This window comes from Gambusia affinis, linkage group LG14 (genome assembly GCF_019740435.1).
Source record: "Gambusia affinis linkage group LG14, SWU_Gaff_1.0, whole genome shotgun sequence".
In the NCBI taxonomy this organism is placed as follows: Eukaryota; Metazoa; Chordata; class Actinopteri; order Cyprinodontiformes; family Poeciliidae; genus Gambusia; species Gambusia affinis.
This window is the reverse complement of record NC_057881.1, coordinates 20,549,904-20,574,167: the sequence shown is the minus strand read 5'-3', so window position 1 is coordinate 20,574,167 and position 24,264 is coordinate 20,549,904. Positions and strand designations below refer to the sequence as shown.

Sequence of the window (24,264 nt, the reverse complement as noted above, 5' to 3'; positions counted from 1 at the left end):
GCTTGTTGCATTTAATTTAAATTAAATGTGCCTGAATTTGTCGTCATTATTATTATTATTATTTTTTTTTTTAAACTGACAGGTAAACATAGATAGACGCAACATTTTAGGCGTCATCAGTCAAAATGACAGATAGCAAAAAAAAAAAGGAAAGAAGAAAAGTTAAGCACAACCTCTATATGGTAAAGTGTTTCATGAGGAAAAAGTGATTTTCTGTTGGCAAATGGACACATTTTTAACTGTGGCATTGTGTTACTGTTAAAAATGAATATGGATTTCTACATCTTTACTACCTGCAGTTAATCCAAAACACTGTTTCCAAGTGAACGTTGTGATTACGGGGGTTTTCAAACATTGTTTTTCAGACCGGGTGTCCTGAAGGACCTGAAGACCATGGGCTCCGTGTCTCTGTTCATCTTCTTCATCACTCTGCTGGTGTTAGCCAGGCAGGTGAGTGGCTCGCCCCCCATGGAGATATCACTGGTAATAAAACTTGATTTTTCTGCCACTGCTGCAGTCATAACTACGTAATTAGGTCATTCAGCATTCAAAGATCATCTTCAGCTCCATCTAAGCAGAGATGGAGACTTCTGGGAGTCGGTGGGAGGTACTTTGACTCCTTCAGAGAAGGATATTTTTACCGTCCAGAAGCTTTCGGTGTATATAAATACGACATTTTGTCTTTTGTGTTGTTGGTGCGGCGCCACCGTCCTTGCGTCATGTGACACCGTAACTCAGCTGACACAGATTTTCTGCGGGGAATTGAATCTTTTTTTAGGGGTAACATCTATCATCTCAAAGCAGATGTTCCGAGCTGCGACTTCTGTACCCACATCCGGAGCTCCCCAGAGAAACGCGGCGGCCCAATCGGCCTCTTGCGTTGTTCTCGTTCTGGGTCACCCGCGGCAGAGAAATAAAGGTTTTGTTGGCCCGACTTGGATGTTTAAAACTTCTTGTTTGAAGCTGATTCTGTTCTTAAAATGTTTTTTTTGTTGTTTTTTTTTAAGTTTCAATTACAAACTTCTTCCATTATCTAACGCTAAAATGATTATTGGAAGACCTCTTTGCCCTGAGCGGTTGATGCGCTCTGCACGCTTCAAGCAGTCCGTTGACAAATTTTCCTCGCCAAATTTCTTATCAGCTCTAATGAGGTCTTTTCTCAGAACTTTCTTCAGAGGGGAGGAGAAATCAGGTTACGAGGAAAACAGCATCAGTGATTCATCCCCCAAGATCAGATTGCACAGTGGAGCAAAACTCATTTACAGCCTCGTTTAGCTGCTTTCTAAACGGCATTTGGAATGAGCTGGCCTACTTTCTGGACTCACCGAGGTAGACTTTCCTCGTCTACGTTTACACGCGCAGCCCTAATAATGCCGGCTGTTAATTTGTGCTAAAAAGGTGGCACAAATTGCCCTCTCAGGTCTTCCAAGGTGGAACCTTCTTAGCACAAATTACTAAACTCCCAGAAACTCCCAGACCCCGAAAAGCAGCAGATCCTCCCGTCCGTCGGTGGTGGAATCTTCTAAATTTGCCACGGCTGATGCTAATGTCAAGGAATAAAATAAAAAACTCAGTGCATCTATCTATCATTCCGCCTGCTAATCAACTACGTCTCCCTGGACGGTCAGTAAAGGAGCCCGCCCACCAGAACCTTGTAGCCGTCGGATACAGAGACGGTGCGCTCCGGAAACGGAGGCGCGAACACGCAACCTCAGGATGTCTTGACCTTCGCATACGAGTCCCGCTAACATATGCAAATGTATGCAAAACTACCTCAAGCTTGAATAACCAAAAAGCACAGAAAGAGAGAAGGAAGCAGCAGCTATGTTTTATGCAAAGCAGCTTTGTCTGCTTTTTCCTTGAGCAATAGCTGCGCTGCTGCTTCTCGCATTGTCTCGCTGTCTTGTTATTTTTTCCATGAATACCAAGCGTTCCAAATACGACCGCCTCGCAGTCGCGACGCATTAGGAGAGAAATTAAGCCGCCTGCCACTGAGAGGCAATAGGCTGAAGGTGTTTTTGCACAAGGCCTTTATTTCAGGGCCCAGTCAGGTCAGTCTCACTGCAAAAATAAAAATTTTAAAAATTTAGCAGGTATTTTTGGTCAGTTTTAGTGCAAATGAAAAGTATCTGTTTCACTGGCAGATTATTAGGCCCGAACGGCAAAAGTTCTGCAAAGGCCTATTGCAATCATAGTTTTTTTTACTTATAACCAGGGGAAAATTTCTTGTTATAAGTGAAATAATCTGCTAGTTTTTGAAAATAAATATTTGATTAATTATGGACTTTAAACAAGCTTCTATATCTTGCTGAAAAGTTACTTGTAAGTTAGTTTTGTCTAATTTCAAGTGAAGTTAGATATTTGCACAAGAAACTGGACAGAAAGTATTGGTAAGATTTTTTTGTTTTGTTTTTGCAGTGCAATATTTATTTATTAATGGTATTGTTGTGCAAGTGTTGATTTAATTTAATGAAGTGACCGTGGATATCAGCAGATATTTTGTACCGACGCAGGAAACGTGAAAAGGAAAAGATAACACAGAAAAATAACACATATTCTTGTCAGAAAAACTTTATGCTCACAAACGACAATTCCTGCCCCAGTACAGCTAGATATTTCCAACAGAAACTAGACCAAAAATGCTTTAATATAAGATTTTGTGTTTTTTGCAGTGATTCAAGTAATGTGCTGTTTGATGGAAAATAAAGACAGCGGTGAAATTTGGTGGTGGGAGTATGATGCTGCGGGGTTGTGTTCTTTAGCAAGCCGTTCACAGAAAGACGTTCGGAGCTAAATAAAAAGCAATCCTGAAAGAAAGTCAGAGCATTTGAACCAGAGCTGCAGTGAGAGGGGTTAAATCCAAGTGCTTTTATGTGTCAGAATGGCCCAGTCAAAGTACAGACCTAGATATAACTGTAAATTTGTGGCAAAACTCGACTGTTGTTGTTTTCAGACAGTACCCAATCGGGTTTGAGCTATTTTGTAGAGAAGAAGTAGCAATAGTGTCACACCTCAAAGCACTTGGCTGGATTTCTATTTGTTAAATGTTTTGAAAACTTTGTATCGTTTTACTTCTACTTAACAATTATCCACTATTTTATTTTTGAAGAATCATAAAATCCTTCTGAAAGTCTTTCAGTCGAGGCTTACAGAGAGTCTCCCCTCTCCTCTTCGTCCTCCTCCAACAGAACGAGTATTACTGTCGGCTGGACTTCTTGTGGCGGGACAAGTTCAAGAGGGAGTGTGAGGAAATTGAAACCATGGAGAACCTGAACCGGGTTCTGCTGGAGAACGTCCTACCGGCACACGTGGCCGAGCACTTCCTGGGACGCAACTGGAAAAATGAGGTGAACAAAACATATCAAGATGTTTCTAGATTTTGCAAACATTTGGAGGATGAAAACATAGATCAAATCAGAAAATGTTCCTACTTGGATGTCATTGTGTGATATTATCGTGCAGAAGTCTTCAGTCAGTCATAATTCCTTTCTGTTTTATTTCTGACCTGAAATTCTTTATCGTAGCCATGATCAGGATTTCTTTCTGACTTTCTGAAACTCTTTTTGTGTTTTTGTTGGGGTGAGTTTAGTATATTTTCAGCTCCTTCTGATAATTTCTAAGCGAATCTTCTCTGTGTTCCTTGAGCTACTTGATTCTGACATGTGAGTCATTAAAACATGGAAAACTCGAGGGATGAACCAGTGGCAGACACTTTTGAACAGGATATTTCCTCTCTTTGCTGGTAGCAGTCACAAAGTGCTTAATCTGAATCCATGAAAGCTGGGCTCTATCTTTTACATTTTCTGATTTGGCAAAGCCTTAAAAAAAATAAAACAGTCAAAGAAAAATAAGCAATATTTCTCTGCCTGCACAGTAAAATGATTCGTTGGCTGACAGCTCTGAGGGTGTTTTGACTGAGTCGTGCCTCGGTGAAGTAAAAGGTGCTGTAATGCACCTGCGCCTTTCACTTCAGGCTTCAGCTCTGCCTCACTCGTCTTCCTCAGTGACCCAGTTACGACGGTGGCAGGCACTTTCATGGGGAGGGGTGCCGTGCGTTGAAAATTTTAGGATTATTCTCTAAGAAAAGCCGAACAGCGGTGCAGTAGTCACTCTGGGTTTCCACCGTCTCTGACCAGCAAACACTGAACACACTCAGTGTTCTGGGTGTCTCCCCTGGTGAAGATGTGTCCAAAGCCTTAGAAGGACTTATTTTATATACACACTGAGTACATTGTTCCCTCTGCTGTTCATACTATGAACAACAGCGTTTTTCGCCTCTTTTTTGTATGTGGATGTCCCGACACAACTTTTTCCCTCCTGATACGATACCAATATCGCAGATATGAGCATTGGCTGACATCGACACGATATCAGCACAAATCATACACACTTTTCTTACTAATTTTCTGGACTTTTGTTCGAGCAATTTCAGTCAAAGAGAGAACAATAGTGAGCAGCAGTAGTTATGAGAACATCCAGACCCATTATTAATCATTGGGTCTGCATGTCATTATCAGAAATCGCTCTGATATCGATACTGGAAATCGGTCCAACTTTGATATCGCGCTGATCGGGACACCTACCCTAATCTGATTACAGATCCAGTTAAAGTTCTGGTTGCGTTAAACCAACTACCACGTTTACATTGGTGATGGTAGCATTTCCATCACAAATGTGATGTCGACTGGCGTTTTTCATATAATGGTTGTCATGGAGACGTGCTGTCCCCCAAGATGCCCCTCTCTGCAGTGAGCCTCTGAGGTTTCAGTTTGTGTGTGGGGCAGATGAAAATAGGTCCAGCTGGAAGAGACCGGTCTCGTGTGTCATGTTCTGAACACAAGGAAAGACAAGATGGCGGCCGACTTAATAGAAGTTTCTGGAAAACCTGACGAAAGAAATAAAGTTGAAATGTTAGCAACGCTCGAGTTTATTTAGAGGAAATTCTTTCTACAGGCAAAAATAATGGTTTTGCTAAAAACTATTTAACAGTGTGGGACTTTTATCCACAATGACTAAATGTAGTCAAGTTAATTCTCCTCACTTTTTTTCATACATTATTTACCATAGGTGCCAATAAATTAGTCCACATTCGCATGCTGTTATTGATGTTGTTTTTCTTAGCTGTTGCACTTTGCATGATGTCTTCACCCAGTGTTGCTTGCTTTGCTTTCTGGTCTGAAACATTTCCAAAAAATAAAACTGCTCAAGACAAAACCCCTTTCGCTCTGAGCGTCACCTGAGCTGCTCTGTTCTTACCTCCTCCTTTCTAAAGATGAATGCCCCTATTTTCCAGCTGCCACGGGGCCCCGGCGACCCTGCAGAGATGATTAAAGCGTCTTCTTATTTATTTAAAGTCTAAGTCTCAGTGTTCAGCATGAGGCATTTAGGTCATGCTATTTTTTTATTTTATTTTACTTTTTGTAAAGCCAATGAAACCACAGGCCATTTCTCTTCATCTTTCTGCCGCGAGTGCCTGTTCGATACGGCCCATCTAGCTGTTATCTTCTTCTCCTTCTTCTTCTTCTTCTTCCTTGCTTGTTATCAGGACCTTTATCATCAGTCGTACGAGTCAGTGTGTGTGATGTTCGCCTCCATCCCGGACTTCAAAGAGTTTTACACCGAGTCTGATGTCAATAAGGAAGGACTGGAGTGCCTCCGACTTCTCAACGAGATCATAGCCGACTTTGATGAGGTAAACTCCTCTCTCACTAATAATCCTGACTGTCTGAAAGTGTGAAAAAAGACAAAAGAAAGATTTTTGACCTTCTCCGGGGAAGTGTCATGACGCTCCTGAGCGGAAGGAGCACAAAGCCAGGCGGATGTTTGGATGCTGCTCCTGTTTCAGACTTTGTGCTGGGTTCCCTCTGCGTTCACAGCTGCTGTCTAAGCCCAAGTTCAGCGGCGTGGAGAAGATAAAGACCATTGGTAGCACCTACATGGCTGCAACTGGGCTCAATGTGGCTCCAGGACCAGACTCCACACAAGTAAGCTTTTCTCCACCTCAACTGTAAGACTCAGCACATCCTAAGACAAGTAGCTTGTAGCTACAAGTTCATTCTGTCCCAATCAAACCACTGTGTTCTATGTATTTTACTGGGGTTTATGTGGGAGGTCAGAATGGCTGGTTTTCCTAACTTTTGGAACGTTAATGTTCAACTTCAGTCTGATACTGATACAAAATGACTTATTAATTTAAAATAGTATGAATAGGATGACCAAAATGGGGAGCATTCTAATGGTGAATATGAAAAACATATTTTCATATTACAACCAAGGGGTTGTAATATGAACCTGAGGGTAATTATGTATGCTAGTATCCACACTTGAAAGATTTTTACAGTAATATGCTGCACTAAAAGTGTCTCGAATCCAAAATGCACACCATTGACACGCTCTACTTTGTCCTGGATTTATTACAAACCATCCCCAATTGAAAACACTATAAAGTTTGTCCTCGTGATTTGACAAAATGCCAAGAAGTTGATTGGTTATGAAGACTTTTGGAGCCTCGATTCTGAGAATACAGCGGCTTCATGCAGGGCGTCAACAGAGGGCATCTTTCAGTCCCTGTATGTACATTTGACAAGTCCCAGGACTTTCCCTCCTAATTATCTATGGCTACCTGAGGCCACAAAAAATGGAGCAGTGAAAACATTGCAGCGTCAACGGCGTCCCAAGCGCAGCTAAAAGCCCCGTGTGTGTCGCTCCATGAAATCTGCAGCAGCATCACCCGTCCATCAGTGATTGGACGGGTGATGTATAACCCCCGCACATCTGAATGCATGTGAACAAATGGGGGTCTTGTTCAGGCATCAGCGCTGTGTCAGGAGATCTGGCTGATCTGGATTAACTGGGCGTTCCCTCAGCCCCGCCTCGTATTCGGACACTGTTGCTGCATCAGTCTTTAAATATATCTTAACGTGCCAACGGGTCAGATTCATCAATCAACATTTATAGTTATTTTTGCCTTGTAGTTTTCACGTGACATTTATCTTGTACAATTAAACTACTAACCCCAAACCCAAATATATATATATATATATTTAAAAAGCTACCAGACGGTTAAAGTGTACGCTCTTTAACTAGTCAACCACATCCTGACTTTGTTGTACTTCCCCCACTCTTATGTTGTAACATTTTCTCCAGATCTCTGACTGTGAGGTCATCTTCTGATAAAGTAAATCATGAAACTTATTTTTTAATCTATCCAAACCAAACTGGCACTTTGTCTCTCTGAACCCAACCTAACCTGAGCCATCAAGCTTTTGTAATAACAGGAAATGGCATCACCATAGATTAATTTTGATCCAGTGTTCTTTGGCAAATGTCTTTAAATTAGTCCCACTGGAGGATATTTAAGTATGACTAGCACATTTAAGACCATGGCAAAGCATTTCAGTAGGATTTTATGCCAAAGCCATTTTTGAAACTTTGACTAGGCCACTTCAAAACTTTAATTTAGCTTTTAATTCTTTAATTTAGCATAAGCTAAGCTGCTACTGGCACTCTGATTCGCTGTAGACTCCAAAATTTAGAAATTGCTTTAAAATAATTTCCAAAATTGTTTTAAAGCTAGTTATTGAATTACATCTTAGCAACTTTGTTTCTCACCTTTTGTCAAAGTTCTTTAAGCCGGTGCAAACTTTATGTCCGTCTTCATGTTGCCACAAGTTGCTTCCTCATTTTACATATCGAGCATTTACAAAACAAAGACCAGGTCAGAGAAGTGGAGACAAAGATCTTTAATCACTGTTAACTGGTTTATATTTATGTATTTAAGGGGGTACATTTTCAGAGCTCAAATACTTTTTGAGCATCAAATAAGTCACGTGATCCACAACCGGATGCTGCCACTGGCTCAAACCAAGAAGAAGACAGGAAGCAGTTGGATGATGATGTCATGATAATGACTTATGGCATGAACAAACTTATTCATGTGTGATTTTAATCACATTTCTTATTTAATGGAAACACTGCAATTGCAAGATTGTGTTTTTTCTACATTAGCGGAACTTTGACAATCTGTTGAGCACATTTGCAATGGAAACGCAGATTGTGACTCCAGTTTGACTTCCTCATGTTTTTGTCATTGAGACAGAGGTTTTGTTGCTGTTCACCTTAACACACGTTTCTGTTCACTCTGCATTTTCCTCAGGAACACGACAGACAGTACATGCACATAGGCACCATGGTGGAGTTTGCCTTTGCGCTCGTTGGGAAGCTAGACGTCATCAACAAACACTCTTTTAATGACTTCAAGCTGCGAATAGGTAGGAGTCGTCTCCACAACCTTAAAACTGTGCATATTTGTTTCCATCTATTTTATTTAGAATCCATTTTGTTGAATATTTATGAAGATTACCCCAGTGTTTACCTGTTGTTGTTTTGCCAGGTATTAACCATGGGCCGGTGATAGCGGGAGTCATCGGGGCTCAAAAGCCTCAATATGACATCTGGGGGAATAGTGTTAATGTGGCCAGCAGGATGGAAACCACGGGGGTTCTGGGTAAAATCCAAGTAAGACGTCTGTATGATGCATGTCTATCAATGTAGAGCTGAAATCAGAGAGAGTTTTTCCTCACTGATAGTAAATTAGACTAAATTTGATCTAAGTTAATTAAGAGAATTTCTTTGCCTCTCTTCAGTTTCAGAAACGTTCAGACATTTCTTTAGTATTTGATAGAATTGCCTATTAAAACGTAGGACTTGTGTAAAAAGTTGTCAGTATGCTCCAAGGTTCTGATAGTATCTAGCTGGCAGTTTGGCCCATTGTTTCAGAGAGAACTGGTGGCTCTCTACACAGGCTGTCTGCAGGTTTCACAAAGTATTTTTAAGACCTTTTTAATGCCACCTCGAATGAAATTTAAGACCCGTTTCATTACTTTTCATGTGCGTTGAGTGGCAATCACTTTTGTCTCTTGGTATTGTTCGTTGCTCTCCGTGTGTCATCAAATTCACCCACTTTAGACACAAAAAGCTAGCCAGCTAGCAAAGGCATGTTAGCAGCTATAGCTAATACCTCAACTGCCTCGAGTCACAAAACGTCTGAGTGTCACTCAAATTTTCTACCTGACAGAAAAGTTCTGTGAGGAAAAAAAACTACATACGAGATTAAATTGTAGTTTCAAGATCTAAGATTAGCATATTTAAGGCCAACTTACTTTAAAAAAAAGACATTTTAAGGCCTTAATTTCAGATCACATGAATTTAAGACTTCATAAGGATGCATGGATGCCCTGTCTACTGGACTGAGGCCATGTCCTTACAAAAACAAAAATCTCCACCGCATCCTTTTGAAAAACAAAGTCATACACTTGGCACATATGAAAATCTTTCATTAATCTTAACATTTAGCAAATAGAAGTAATTTGGTTATCACGTCTTAGCAAACGCAGGAGAAAGTTTAGCTTGACGGTGAGAACAAAACGTATATGTATAAATATTTGGTTGAGACTGTAAGTGTACGTTTCCCAATAATCCAAAGGCTTTTGTGGCATTCAGGTGACAGAAGAGACCAGTGGCATCTTGTCCAGCCTGGGCTACATGTGTTCGTGCCGCGGCATCATCAACGTGAAGGGGAAAGGGGAGCTGAAGACGTACTTCGTCCACACAGAGATGACCCGATCTCTGTCGCAGGGGACCGTGCTGCCCTGAGCACGCCTCGACCGCCAAAACACGCCTGACAACAACAATCGCACAAAGTGGCACCGAAGTGATTTGTCATGCTCTGTAAGTAGAACCCATTACCAAGAGCCAGCCGCGCGCTGGACCGGCGTCCATCGAGGAGGCCGAGGTGGGCCGGCGCGGTCCTTCAACGCTGCACTCTGAGTGGGTTTGCACCTCTCAAGTGTTACAAGGACGTCACTCTGAGGAGTCTCTTCACGGCCTAAAGGAGTGCCTGACTAAAGAGAGGGTGGCTAAATTAGTGCAGCTCTCAAGGACCCCCAGTCACCTGTCTGTAAAATAGTAGTGGTGTGGAGCTAATTACCCATGCCAGTGTCGCAGTGCTTCACGGCCTTATACTTGAGCAAATTGAGTCGATTTGTTTTTTGTATTTTGTTTTTTTATTTACTCTCGGCCTGCCTGATTGGCACTGAGAGCTGATTTTTGGTTCATTTCATTTCCAAATGGATGTTACAATAATTCTCGTCATATAGGGGCTGTTGGTGTCAACAAATTGCCAGCTTAATGGGTAGTTTGCCAAAAGAAGAAAAAAAAATAGATAAATAAAACCTGTGATTGTATTTCTAGCTTTATAGCTGCATATGTGTCCCACATGCCAACAGGTGGAGTTTGACTCATGAATCAAGGAGCAAGGTTTCTGTTTTTTATATCATTAAAGCTGGAGCCATGCCAACAGCATGTGTGTGAACGTTCACTGCCATCTTTTTTTTGTTATCCATTAAAACATTTGTATATAAATTCGCAGTGCGTGTCGTTTTAATTCTCCAAAAGCTAAAAAGCTCATGTTGGAACCGTCATTCAGTAAAAACATGCACAGAATAGTTGGGACAGACTTTGAGTAAATATTTTCATACATTTATCAAAATGTCAAAACAAATAACAACCAGTTAATTTCCATTTCTATAGTCTCTGCTATGGGTGACCTATATAAATTATTAGAAAGGACTGACATGGGCAGTAGCCCAGGGCTCCACGATTTTGGGCGGCTCCAAAGATATTGAATGTTTTTTGTAATGAATGCATGTTTTAATTTCATCAGCCTTATGCTATTAGGCTAATGAATTGTGCCTTATATAAAACTAATAGACCAATACGAATTGTTGTTTTAATATTGTTACACTTTTATAAATGTATACAATAGTCAAATATTGGAAAATTATAAACTTGTACTACATCTTTTTGATACCAACGTGGAGCTATTTCACGTGGGACATTTTAAACCTACTAATGTGCAGACTTACCTCATAATGTGATGTAATTTGCGTGAGTGAAATTATTATTATTTTTTATTGTTTTATTTATTTTGGATAGGGCTGCAAAACTGGCTCTAGCCCATGGGCCCTTAACTTTCCAAATCCGGCCCTGATTACGTCCACAGTGTGTAGGTTATTGACTGCAAAAACACAAAATCACACTGAAAGTATTTTTGGTGTAGTTTTTAGTCGAAATATTATGTGTTTTTGTATTGTTGACCCATACTAAGAATTTTATTAAATTCAATTCAAAAATACTTTATTAATCCCAAAGGGAAATTAGATGTTGTCGCCAATACCATTTGCGTTATTAGGTTAAGAATTATTGTAGATCCTGATGGCTGTGAGATGAAAGGATCTCCTGTAACAGTCCGTATCACAGCGGTTCTGAGGAAGCCTCTGACTGTTTTGTTCTCGTGAAGATGAAACCTGGGGTTGTCCGTAACATTCTTCATTTTGTGAAAATTCCTTCTTTGCCCCACAACAGAGTCAGCTGAGAACGTTTCAGACTTTCACGGTTTGTTAGTTAAGGTAAGTTAGCATTACTTCCCTAATCCAAATAATATGTTTTAAGCTCCTAAACCTGCAAATATTTTCATTTGGAGGATCAATAAGTCATATATGTGCTAAAATCTATTGTTTGTTTTTTTCAGAAAGAAAATGTAAGCCTAAACTAAATAGAGAATTGTTCCAGATCAAAGCTGCGTTTTGAGTCATATTGTTATTCAGTTGGATTATTTATTTATTTTTGCCACTTAAAGAAAATGCAAATGAAGAAATAATATCCAAGGCCATGATTAAATATTTTATTATATGCTGTATCAGAAAGGACGCATTTGAATACAACATTTTATAGAAATAACCTATGAAAGCACTTCATCTTGTCTCTTGTTTCACAAAAGCAACTCACTGCTCCATGAAAATGTTAACAAGGAAAATGTAAGAGACATTTTAAGTATGTTGGTATTAATATTCATAAATCCATGCAGAGAGAACAACGATCTTACAGAAAAGTGCCAAGGAGCAACAGACCAGATTTTACTCCACAGCTCCCGGAGGTGTGAAACCAATTATTCTTAAGGCTTTAGTTACAAACTACTACCCCGTATTACAGCACTGTTCATTTACTCATCCAGGTTTTTTCCCTTCTTATTTGAAAACAGAAAATATCACCTTGTGTGTTGGCTCCTAATCCTCATTAACAAACCACAAACAAGACCGAAATAGCTCTCCGCCGCGCTACCGAGAATAAAAGGTATATTTCTACCATAAGACAAATATCAGTAGGCCGACTAGCGATAAAAAAACCCCACGACTAAACTTATTTGATATACAGAGACGGTTCTGGTTGTGTGAGTTCACAGTTTGTGAAGATTGTTAAGGAGAAAACAGGTGTTTGAAAAAAGTGAAGGTGGGAAAAGGAAAAAAAGCAATAAGCAGTCAAAAAAATACAAGATGTCTGAAATATAAACGTGACGCCGCAAATATTTTTCCAGTTCAGGGAACCTGTAATTTATGTGAAAAGCAGACCACCGACCATATAATTGCGCAATTTCACATTTAAAAAAAAATAATAATCCAATTAATTCAAAACGTGCCAGTTTTGAACAAAAAACAAACAAAAGACCTAGATTTTCAACCAAAAAAGTTTTGGCACAATGATAAGGTGGATTTTCAGCTGCATAGAATTGGTTTATTTCGCAAAACTTCAATAGAAACAAATTTTTTCCACACCACACAATCAGCAACCGGATGTCGCCACTGGTGCAAACTGTGACGAAGAAGACAGGAAGTAGTTGGAAGGTGATGCATGTTTTCAATGACTTATCATGTGAACAAACTTGTTCATGACATTACAGTGATTCTAAATCACTATTCTGTGTTTAATGTCATTGTGTGTTTACTTTCTGATTCATCTGTGGAGAAGGTAGCATATCTATGAATGTTATTCCATCTGAAACTATACCAAGCATCTGTCTAAAATATGTCCTATCACACAAAAACAACCTGGTGAAAAACACATTTATTATGCGAAGACAGAAGGAACCAACCCCTTGTATGTCAGGCTGGGACAGAGCTTTCAGAGTGGAACCACTGACCCATATCCTTCTGCCATACTCCAGATGATCCCGTTTTTTCTGTAAAAATCGGATTCGATCAAAGCCACGCGGGGGTGCCGCTTCGCTGTTCGGTTGATGGTTGAATTGAAACGACGGCCATATTCCGAAGACGACAGCAGAGCCACAGGTCTGGACCTCTCCTGCTAGGGCAGAGAAAGTGATACTTAGAACTGGATACGCCATGGTGCTTTCAAACGTCTTTAGATAGATTCGGAAATATCCTAAATCTGAGCTCAATGTTTAGAAATATTTCAAGCTAAATGTCTTCATGCAGCCTCTGTTTGTTTTTTTTACATTTATCTTTGCATTTCCCACACAAAAGAGACTTTGTTTACAAGAATAGCAATGTAGAGGTGTGAAGGACAAAGAAAGTGCTGTAACAAAAACATTGCTGCTAAAATAAACGTCCAGAAGAACACGCTGGCAGGAAACCGATATTAGAGCAAAAAAAAAAAAAAGATCTTTTCATTTGGTGGCTCCCCAACTCGTCTACATATATAAAATCTCTACAGGCGCAACAGCGCCCACTCCTGGCTCTGTGAACTACTCGTCTCGGCTTAATGGGTTTCAGCAAAAACTATGGGGCCAACAAGAAATAATCCACTCTCTGAGCACACAAGAGAACAGTTTATTTTACATTCATATTCAAATGTAACCCTTGGAAAAGCAATGTTCTAATTCAGCAGGAACTGTCAGCAACCCTGACAGCCAACCACTCAACTCGGGGTAATTACAAGCTCAGCAGTGTGTGTTTGCCTCCGCTTTGTTCAGCGCTCTTTCTCCTTTCAGCGACCCAGAAACTCACTGTGAGCTACTTTTCTTTGACATGAATAATTACTCCAAGGAACTGAAAAGGCTTCGGAAAGGAAACATGAAACAAATGTCACAAAGCTCGCATGTCAGCGCCAGGGCAGTAAAAATATTACATCAACACCAACATACTTGAGGAGCTGAGGTTTAATAAGAGGCAAAATGGAGGAATCAGTTGGTGCCTTTGAGTCTTTTCTGCCCGTTCGAGTCTCTCAGACGCAAAACACAGACAACTTCACTTTTGCCTCTCGAATACTTTGCTGTACTGTTTGCTAAAAGGTTGCAACTTGGGTTGTGCAGGTTTTTCAAATTCAAGTGGAACTATTAACTCTCTCAGATCAGAGAGGCTCTCTCCTGGGATTCCTCCCTGGCCAACCTCAACAACAATTTGTTCATCTTTTTTCTTATTGTACTCTCGTGACCTTTGACATTTGACAAGCTCAACCGGGGCCAGCGGAGTCTGAGATTCAGCTCGGGTTTCTTTTTCGTTGCTCTTCCTTGAAGCGCCGCGCTCAAGGAATAATGAACTTGGAATAATGAATAATGAACTTGCTCGTGTTATAATGAACTTGCCGGAGCAGAGACTCCTGGGAAACCTGTCGACGGACAAAACAAAACAGACAGGTTTTGTTTTTGCCGATTTTCTTTTCATGTCTGGAAAAAAATCTGTTTTTTTATTTATTTTTTGCTGCTAACATCATTGGTGATGTGTTGCCACCTGCATGTTCCAGAACATCAAACTGCCATCACCACAATAATCTCCTAATTTCAGTTTATGTCTGGACTGCAGAGCGTGGCTGTTGATCAGATATCAGGGTCTGAAACCTTCTGAAAAATATTTTGGTCTAAAAGAACCTGAATTGAATGTTCGAAAACAGCTTCAAAAGGTAAATATGAAACAAACACAACGCAGAAGCCTACCTAAAGAATGCGATACTCATAGTGAAACACAGTGGTGGCAGTATCATGGATAGTTGTTTTGTTTTTTGTTGTTTTTGTTGCCTAACACCTACAGGTGTCTGCTTGAAAGCTGGAGATGGAGAGGTGTTATTTTCCACGATTACAGGGTTTGAACTTGCATCCAAATAAAAAAGAAAAACAACAACAAAAAAAAGAATAACTTAATGACGTGAATGTTAAAGTTTTAGAATGGCCCTGTCAAAGCTCAGAAGTAAATCTGACAGAAAATCTGCGAGCTCACCCGAGGAGGTTTAACAGGAGAAGAGTTGTTCTCACAATCTGAGAGATTTGGAAAACATTTGCTCAGGCACAGTGGAAAAATATTGACAGAAACATAGAAAATTGAACAAAAGATGGAAATATATCAAAAAGTGGTTAGACAGAGTATTAGTTTAAAGAGTGTAACTGTCATATTAAATGTAGGAGAACTTGAAAGAAGATTTTTAGCATCTGATTTTTTCACTACAAAAAGCTAGCAATGCTCTCAGTGGTTATTTGAGAATATCTGGATTTTTTTTTTTTTGTCTTTATTATCTGTGGAGTTTATCGACCTTTAACTCAGTCCTGAATAGAATTGAACTAGGTGACATGACATGTCGTAGCGCTTACCTCCTCGTTTATGTCGAGTGCTCTCCTTCTCAAGCTCTTCTGGGAGTGGAATTGCGTCTTCGTATCTAAATCCTCAAGGTTGGGGTACATTCGGTCAAACATGGGCACTTCAGCGACCTGAAAACGGAGAACAAGCCAACAGCACGAATGTGTTTTATGGCCTGTAGAGTTTTTTTTGCCAACATGTGTATGTAATATGTTGTGCTAAGAGACCTGCATATGAAAGAGCAGTTTTCCATCTTCTGCTCTACAGAATCATGTTGCCACCAGTGCAGAGCTTGCTCAACACCGGAGCGTGAGAGTGCCTCTAGATGCCAAGCATGTTAATATGCCAGGTTTCGAGGGAATGGTTCTTTGTAGCTAAAATGTTTTTTTTGTTTGTCAAGCTGTCATCAGATCCTAAATTACAATCCATTAATCTATACGGTTTTGAGGGAGGTTTTCTGTCAAAATGATTCATAATATGATATTCAATAGTTAATTAATAAGCAACCATTAAAAGCATCCTGAAATGTGTAGGTTTTGGAATGAGGAATAGTAAAAGACCAAATTAAAAGACAAAATATGAAACACTACTATAAAACCGAGAGAGATATTAGAACAGTTGGTTAAAACTTTAAGTAGTTTCAAATGTGACGAGTACAGAGCTAACACTTTAGGCAACTATTTAACCAAAATGCTATAAAATGTACTATTTAACCTCGAAGGGGTCGAGAAGACCCCGCGTGGTGAGAGTTTTACCCTGCGCGCGATTCCAGAGGGGGGTGGAGCGGAACCTCACGTCGGACTAACGTATGTGCGCTTTTACTCCTCCCCCCGCGCGCCGTCGCGGCCGCTTTTCTATTTTTACCTATTTATTATTTGCATATAGTGGGTTTGGCTTTCCACACTTCCCGTCCGACCGTGACGTCTTTCTCGCAGGGACTGCGTACTCATTGTAATTTGTACAATAAAGAAAATCAGGGTGCTGACATTTAGCAACAATATCAGTTGAATTCCACTTCATTAGCTTCATTAGCATTACCTTTGCCTTGGTGTTGAAGTAAGACAGTTCTTTGGGCTGATTCCTTTGCGGTGAGATTAAACTGAAGATTGCGGGTTTAACCACCGCTTTGGTTTGATCTTCGGGTGAAGCGTCCATCTTCCACACGAGCAAACAAACGACCCGACCTCCCCGAAAATGGGAACTGTCAGCCTGGGAGAATGCTAGTGTTTGGTGGTTGCTAGGATACCGAGCGGAGGTCGGATGTGATGCTTTCAGAGGCTCGTTGTTTGACTTGGAAATTGGAGTTTCTGAGCCATACTCTGCCGTGTAACCTTTTAGGAATTGATTTCAGTAACGCTCAGGGAAGGCAATTGACAAATTTCTTAATGTGATTTGAGCCCAGTATAAATACAGATGTTCAGTCTAATTTAACTGGCTCTCCTAAACATCTGAGGACGGCACGTTGTCTCACCGCTGTTATTCTCTGCCTGCAGTGGCATTTGTCCCTTGGAGGGCCTTCAGACCTCTGTCACTTAATTTGTTTGGTAACTGTGACAGCAAATAGTATTGGAAGGCGTGGACACAATATGCCTCAAGGACATGGCATATGTGGCTCAATTATGGACGACATTTCAATGTTTCCTGGCAATGATTCAAAATATGTATATATATATTTAGATATTCATATAAATAACCATCCAGTCCATTGGCAATGTATAAAGTAGATGGTGTGGTACCAGTTAATCTGAACAAATTGAATCTAAAGGTCAGACATACTGGCAAAATTGTGAAATGGAAGGTATGACACATCCATCCATCTTCTTTACCCGTTTGATCTGTGCTGGGTTGCAGGCGAGATGGTTCCTACCTCCAGGGGCCGTTGAGCAAGAGGCAGGGCGCACCCTGGAGAGGCTGTCAGTCCTTCACGGCAGTTGCCATCTAATCAAGCATGCATATTTCTGGGCTGTGGCGGAGTACCCGGAGAGAGCACAGAGAACATGCAAACTTGAGAAGCAGGGATTTGAATGAGGGCCGTCATGGGAGGGAACCGTCAGTACTAACATCTGCTCCACATTTTCCTAAAATTACACCAAGTCTTCCTCTTTGCAAACTAGCTCTAGCTGAGACAGACACTAATAGCAATTTTCATTTACAGCCACAGATTCCTTGTTCAATTTATTGCTGGAACATGACCAGACTGTGCTAATATGTGAATGACCATTGATCTAATCCACTCCGTTTTAGCTCTGGCTGGGTGTTTCAGGTAGTTACCATGCTGGAGCAACGTCAAGTCCTGAGATTTGAGATGTTCTTCCAGAATTACCCTGAATTTAGATCAATTTTCCAAAAATCTCTGACAAACTTTCTTGTCCCTGCTGAAGATAAGCAACCCTGGCAATATAGCTCCTCTGTCTGCTGCGTCTACTATATGTCTTGCGACACATTGCAAACAGAACCTGTTGCGGCTGTCTTTATGGTAATGTCTGGCAATGATGTGGTTGATTTGAAGTTCTGCTACACTCTTTATGCTGTCAGGTGGTTTGTTTGTTTTAAAGATCTACTCTGCTTTTAACACGTGTTCAACTTTATCCCTGACCTCTATGCTGATGCACCAACTTTGCATTGCTGTCTCATAAAATCCCAGTAAAATACATCCAGTCTGATCAGGGGTGCAACTTTGTACTTTCTGAGACGTTTTCAATTCAAATTCAAATTCAGAAATACCGTATTGATCCGAAAGAGAAACGTTATCATAACTCACATTGATTCAAATTAGAATTGAGAAGACATTAAAGGTGTGCCTCTGTTACTCATCAAGTCATTTACACCGGCGCAAACAGCTGTTAAATACAGAAAATGCTGACTATAAATCCTTTTTACCCCATTGTCTTGGCGCCCCAGTGCAAATTTTTCACACACTGAGTTTGGTAGTTGTAAAATAATAGTTTGAAGGGGTGTAAACTTTTTTTTTTTTTTTTTATGTCAAATAGTTGTATATATAAATTGCATCTGTGACAAACTAATTGGAGCAGCATTCCAGTTAACCTATTAGTTTTAATTCATCAGACCCCGGCCACCTTCCACAGTCTGTGAGCCAATCCCACCTGCTGCTTTTTCTCTCTTCCTCCTTGTAATTATGACAGCGTTAGCAGGGGGTAGCTAATGCAAGCACGCCACTCTGCTGAGAGCTGTGCCTGACTGCGACACACACACACACACACACACACATGCATATTTGCGTGTCTATCTTTGTGGGGACTTTAATTGACTTCTATTCATTTCTACAACCTGAACCTTACCCTTACCTTTACCCTAACCTCACCCATTACATACCTAACCAAAACTCAATTCACACCTTAGTCCTAAATCTGACCCCTGACCCAAAAACAGCGTTTCCCTTTGTGAGGACCAGGCTTCAGTCCCCACAAAAAGCAGAGGGTCCCCACAACGTAGTATGTGTCAGGAAAATGGTCCCCACAAGGTATTAGAAACAAACACACTCACCCGCACACACATTACACAGACCACATGTGGGTCTGGAGAGCGGAGATTTGGACCGCCAGGGGTTCTTTCCAGCAGCAGCGAGGACAGTCAGGGGGGATATGTGGACAAAGCACGGATAAGGGCACATGATCGTCACCAGCTTTCTTTTATTTCAGAGGTTGTCTCAGAGCGCAGGAGTAATTACTGCTGACATTTCGGAGGGATATATTGCTATTTATCGGGGATGGGGGGCTGCGGTGGGAATGAAACAATCTTGGGGGTCGGCCATTCAGCGGGGCTGAGTTAATAAAAACAGGCCACTGCTGTCACTGCGTTTCCCCTGAAATGTTCCACTGCTGATAAAAAAAAAAAAAAAAAAACAGAACAAGGAGTTTTAACACTCTTGTTACCAATGAAATTTCACACAGGTGTGCTGGATATTCCAAGTCCCTATAAAAGCATGAAACCAAACATCCGTATTCACTGTGATGATGTCAGAAAAGACTCATTTTCTGGGTTTCAAAATGGAAAATGAGGTTCGCTTCTTTTTGTGAAAAATAAATAAATAAAAAATCCCAGGTCAGGATTTGTACTTGCAACACGGCAACAGTGCCACCAACTACAAGCTCATGTATCTCTGAAACAAACTTTTACAGATATTACGAAAATAGAGGAAAATTGTTTTGGCAAACATAGATTCATTTGAAGACTGAACATGGCCTTAAACAAAATGTTAAATGGGGGGCCAACTTCCCAGTCACCACAACAGCTAATGTGATTTAACTAAAAGTTAACATGTTATATAAAATCTAGCTTGCTCCCCATATTAGTCATCTCACATTATTTAGAACATGAATAGAAAAATTAAATTGAATTTGGTTGGCAACTACATCCATTGTCCAGCTTTTTCTCACAGACTGTTGCACCAGGAAGGTTTGTATTTAACAACAAATAGACTTTTTCAGTTATTTGTTGAGATTCAGTTGTAGTTAAAACTTAAAATGTGTTAACTAAAGAGAACAAGAAGGTTTCCCCCCTGCTGTCAGTTCTTCTAAATATTCAATAAACATAGATTTTAAATTTAAATGATTTTAAATTTGACATTAGCAAAATTTCAGAGCAAATTTTGGGAGTTATTTGTACACATACTAACAAATTTGAAGTTTTGACATCAATATTCTCTGTAAGAAGTCAGAAGGCCCTTCTCCTCTCAAAGCAGCACCTTAGATTGATTATTGGGCCAGCTTTGACAACACAAGAAATTTATGGGGACTGTTAGTTTTATTGTACCAATCAAATATAGTTAAACCCACAACAACCATGTAAGATTTTGATGTGTCTGTGTTAATGTCTAATCCGTTTTATAAAAAACTGTCATTTAATGATTACCTTTCTTCTACCTATTATTATTATTATTATTATTATTATTATTATTATTATTATTATTATTATTATTATTATTATTATTATTATTATTATTATTATTATTATTATATTTAGAAGCACGATGGATCTAGTTCAGTGAAACGAGCGTAAACATTCCTGGAGATGCTAGCTGAGCGTTGGTATAACACTCCCCCCTGGTGGACAAAACAGGAAACACAGCAGGGAGTGAAACTGTAGTTTATTTATTGTTTATAAATTGTTTATAAAATAAATTAAAACCACTTCCATATTAATGATGTCTTAATGTTTGATCCCACTCCGTGTGTCATTGTTATAATTATTAGACAGATGTACTCAGATGAAGGAATTGATAGAAAAGCAACATGAGGCAAAAGAGACCAAAAAAAAAAAAACTAAGTCAGTTTTTGAAAATTACGTCCCATCATCCCTCTATTCAAAACAAAGCCACGCATGTTATCACTTTATGGAGACGTCAACATTTTATAAAAGTCCCGCTCTAAGTGAGCAAAGTACATAGAGAAATACCTAAAAAGGAGATGCCAAAAGGAGGTTTAAGAAAGAAAAATGCCTTGGGAGATTGAATGTAAATGTATGCTACAATATTCAGAAAACAGCAACAACTTTAAAAAAAAAAACTTGTAGAGATTCCCCCTTTGCCTCCCAAATGATGCATAATTTTCATTTTTAAAGTATTTTACTGAGGTGGGTTTTTTTTTGTTGTTGTTGTTGTTAATAGAATTCCAATATAATACATAGAAGTTTGTGGTTGTAACTTGACAATATGTGAAAAGGTTCGAGAATTATTGCATGTACACAATCAAGTTTTTTATACAATCTTGGACCAGATCTAATACATCAATTCCGGATTCATCCAGCAGATGGCAGCAGCCGCAAGCGGTCAGCTCTTGTCCAATAAAGGATCTTAACCAAAACAGGATCTTAACCAAAGCAGCTGTACTTTTCTGGTATTGTTGTTTCCGGGAGACGTTCCTTACTGTAGTTTTACTTTCTTGAAGAATTAGTAACTAAACCTTTAGCATTCCCTTAAAACAATCAGTTCCTACCTGTGCGTTTACTCCCAATTTGTTTCTGCTACTTAACATACAGCTCATAGATTAAAGTAAAATTGTGAATTCGGTGACTTAAATGCTTTCATTTTTTCACAAATATAATACGAGGCGCTATTTTGTCACGTAATCGTTTTTGTTATAACTTGTAATGACCCATATTTGGCCTCTAACTTGCACTCCTGTTGTTCCTTGATGACCCGAAGTCTGCTCATTTCCGAAATCTGACGGAGATTCACCGAGCCGAGCGACCCAGCCCCTCCCGCCGCTTCACAGACTCTCCCCTCGGCTCCAGTCCGAGGAGGAACCCGGTGCCCCCTGTCTGATCGTTTCCAATTACGTTACCCCAAGATGGAGGTTTGCAGATGGCACGGCTAACGCTCACCAGTCCCCGCAGCCATCCGTGTGGCTTCCATGACGCTTTTTTCCAGTACGGGAGAGACCGTGCTCAGTCTTTTTCTCGTTTTTTGGAGGTATCTTCCACTTAGGAGGTAGTGAGCTCGGGGGATCTGGTCGAGGCAGCCATGAGCTCCGGGGAAGGAGCGGAGGAAACCACGAAGGACGCCGGCGACATAGAGGCGTTCTTTAAGACCGGTAAGGAGTGGGAAACCAAGCTTCCTTTGGTCCAGCTACTAGATAGACATTGTTTCCCCATCCGTCTGATCTTCTTAGTGGCTCATAATGAAAACAGTCTGTAAATTCCCCTCGTATTCTTAAGTGAAACGCATAGTAAATAGCCAAGGCTAATGCTGTTGTGTATATATGTCCTATCTGATCGATTTCTGCTACTACAGCATATAGCTCAGCATTAGCTGGACTGCTAATTCTCCCAAGTTCCATTTTCGGACAGCTCCTCGATTTTGCTGTGTTTGTCTGGTTCTAGTATTTGGAAGTTCAAACCTGTGCTCTTGTCTTTATATGGCTATTAAACTCATAGAGCCCAGCAGTTACATATCAAAACAAGAATAGTGGAAAAACAGCTGGAGTTAAATTGTAAGGAAAAATGGAATGTTCTGCTTTTGCCTCCAGACCTGTATGTGTCAAAGCGACTTTAAGTCAGCCAATAGTACAGGAAGAGTTTTTTTATTTTCGGGTGCAAATGGAGTATTTAATATTTATTGCACGAACCCAGTGTTTGATAATGGGCTGGTTGTTTAATCTACACATTTGAACTCTGTGCTCTGTGTGCTAGCCGAGAAGCTAATGACTCCTGGCTCAGATTTGCTGGGTCCTCACTGCTGGCTAGTGGATGCTAGCTCCTTTAAGATGAGCTAGCTTGACTGTGGGTGGACCAGTCACCAGTCAGATTCATGTCTACCGAGTTTCTCTGCAGATTAAGCGAGGATATAGATAATGCGTGTTTGTTCAGAATAATGTATTCTGTTGGCGTGGGTATACGTTGTTTCCCATGCTGTCACAGCGAGCACAGCCGTTGTGACAATACATGTAAACAATACATGGCGTGGCACATATAACCTGGGTGTGCACTGAACAACCAAAGCTAGCGTCTTTTTCACCCAAATAGCTACCATAGCTAAATGTTACCATTTTCTCCCCAGTGCCAGCCAGTGTCTATTTCCGTATTAAAACGTGTAATGTAACGTACCGTCATATACTTCTTTTCACAGACTGTATAATAAAATGCTAACATGTTATTTCAGCAGGCTAATTTGTGCGTGTTGACTGTATGGTGTAAGCAGATGTGGGCCTATAGTCAGTGCAACAATGGCTCATAAACTGTGAATTCCAGAACTCCTTGTGGAGATTCAAGCGGTCACTTAAACATAAGGTTATGTTCTATTTTAACCCAGCATACTGAACATAGAGAAAAAATGTGTGAGCTGGGTATTTGTTTTGATACTTCCGTGCGTTTAAACACACATTGGGTAGGTGGGTTAGCTCAGAACTGTATATCAAATCAAATGTATTAAACTGACAGGGCAATACAGTTTCCTTGTTTTTGAAATTGGAGATGTACAGAGTAGTTAATGATAAAGAATTAGGATGGCTACAGCTAATTTAAAGCTGTTATTCCAGGGTAATGTACAGCATGTCCCTCAATTTACAGTAGAATCACTGAAAAGCTGTCACTCAAAATTAATTAAGAAAAAAATCCCCAAGTAATATTGGCATGAAAGTTTCAGAATATAGTTGACAAAATGGCATTTAATTAATAATTAATCTATTTTCATCATTAGAAACAGTCATGGCTCAACCAAACCATCTAATCCAGCTTGCATTTTTTAGTGTAAATATCATATATATATATGCATATATATGAAGAATAATTTTTGATAGACTCAAATGTTGATAGGACTACTTAAGCATGAATTTTGAATAAGGTTTTTTTCTTTTAGGTTTTAAACAAGTTTAGGTTTTAAAATTTCAGAGTTTTTTTTCTAGCAAAATTTAGACTTTTCAAAGTCAGAAATTTTCTTCTTTTTCTAGAAAGGTTCTGAGATTTTTTTTCTTTTTTGGCAGTAATTTACCTTTTTTTTGTTGTTTTACCTTCAATGGCAATTAAAATACCAGGAAACATTTGCGGGTGTTTTGAGTAAATAAGCCAATTAGGCCATGACACAAAGAGTTTCCAATATTTAACTTCAAGATATTTTAATGAGTTTCAAGCTTTCACTGTGTGTGTGATATAATCATCAAAATTACAAGAAATGTAGGCTTGATATTTTACAAGTTTCACTCTCTACAAAAAGTGACAGGAAATATGAAACTTTTTGAAAGTATTCAAAAACATTATTTTAGACATACCTGTATATATATATATGTATATATATATATATATATATATATATATATATATATATATATATATATATATATGCATATATATATATATATATATATATATATATGTATATATATATATA

General features: G+C 39.7%; 3 protein-coding genes across 14 annotated transcripts in view; 2 read left to right on the top strand and 1 right to left on the bottom strand.

Annotated features, from left to right (window-relative positions):
* The window catches only part of adcy2b (adenylate cyclase 2b (brain)), an 89,674-nt gene extending 79,252 nt beyond the window's left edge, over positions 1 to 10,422 (top strand). For all 8 annotated transcript variants that reach the window (XM_044139267.1, XM_044139269.1, XM_044139265.1 and 5 more), the window contains 7 exons: positions 366 to 450; positions 3,189 to 3,347; positions 5,546 to 5,692; positions 5,877 to 5,984; positions 8,156 to 8,270; positions 8,393 to 8,517; positions 9,502 to 10,422. In XM_044139267.1, the coding sequence (XP_043995202.1) occupies positions 366 to 450; positions 3,189 to 3,347; positions 5,546 to 5,692; positions 5,877 to 5,984; positions 8,156 to 8,270; positions 8,393 to 8,517; positions 9,502 to 9,654 (892 nt within the window). In that variant the 3' untranslated portion in view covers positions 9,655 to 10,422. The remainder of the gene's footprint in view (positions 1 to 365; positions 451 to 3,188; positions 3,348 to 5,545; positions 5,693 to 5,876; positions 5,985 to 8,155; positions 8,271 to 8,392; positions 8,518 to 9,501) is intronic.
* A 2,523-nt stretch (positions 10,423 to 12,945) lies between these two features.
* On the bottom strand, positions 12,946 to 16,663 carry lg14h5orf49 (linkage group 14 C5orf49 homolog). Of its 2 annotated transcripts, none has more exons than XM_044138019.1 (3): positions 16,461 to 16,663; positions 15,437 to 15,553; positions 12,946 to 13,200 (listed from the first exon to the last, which is right to left on the bottom strand). In XM_044138019.1, the coding sequence occupies exons 1-3, from the start codon at positions 16,575 to 16,577 to the stop codon at positions 13,018 to 13,020; spliced, it is 417 nt and encodes a 138-aa protein (XP_043993954.1). In that variant the 5' UTR covers positions 16,578 to 16,663; the 3' UTR covers positions 12,946 to 13,017. The 2 variants fall into 2 exon arrangements, with proteins under 2 accessions (XP_043993954.1, XP_043993955.1); XM_044138020.1 differs by having other exon boundaries at positions 12,946 to 13,197; positions 16,461 to 16,660.
* Positions 16,664 to 21,262: 4,599 nt separating this feature from the next.
* LOC122844105 (triple functional domain protein) overlaps positions 21,263 to 24,264 on the top strand; it is an 81,230-nt gene continuing 78,228 nt past the window's right edge. For all 4 annotated transcript variants that reach the window (XM_044139304.1, XM_044139303.1, XM_044139301.1 and 1 more), the window contains exon 1: positions 21,263 to 21,973. In XM_044139304.1, coding sequence (XP_043995239.1) covers positions 21,904 to 21,973 — 70 coding nt within the window. In that variant the 5' untranslated portion in view covers positions 21,263 to 21,903. The remainder of the gene's footprint in view (positions 21,974 to 24,264) is intronic.

Bases quoted from the DNA above. Each gene is read 5' to 3' on its own strand.
- lg14h5orf49 (XM_044138019.1), bottom strand. From the start codon at position 16,577: ATGGACGCTTCACCCGAAGATCAAACCAAAGCGGTGGTTAAACCCGCA. The intron at 15,554-16,460 runs GTAATGCTAATG...CTCCGTTTTCAG, and splicing joins ACTTCAACACCAAGGCAAAG to GTCGCTGAAGTGCCCATGTT. The intron at 13,201-15,436 runs GTAAGCGCTACG...TCTCTGCCCTAG, and splicing joins CACTCGACATAAACGAGGAG to CAGGAGAGGTCCAGACCTGT.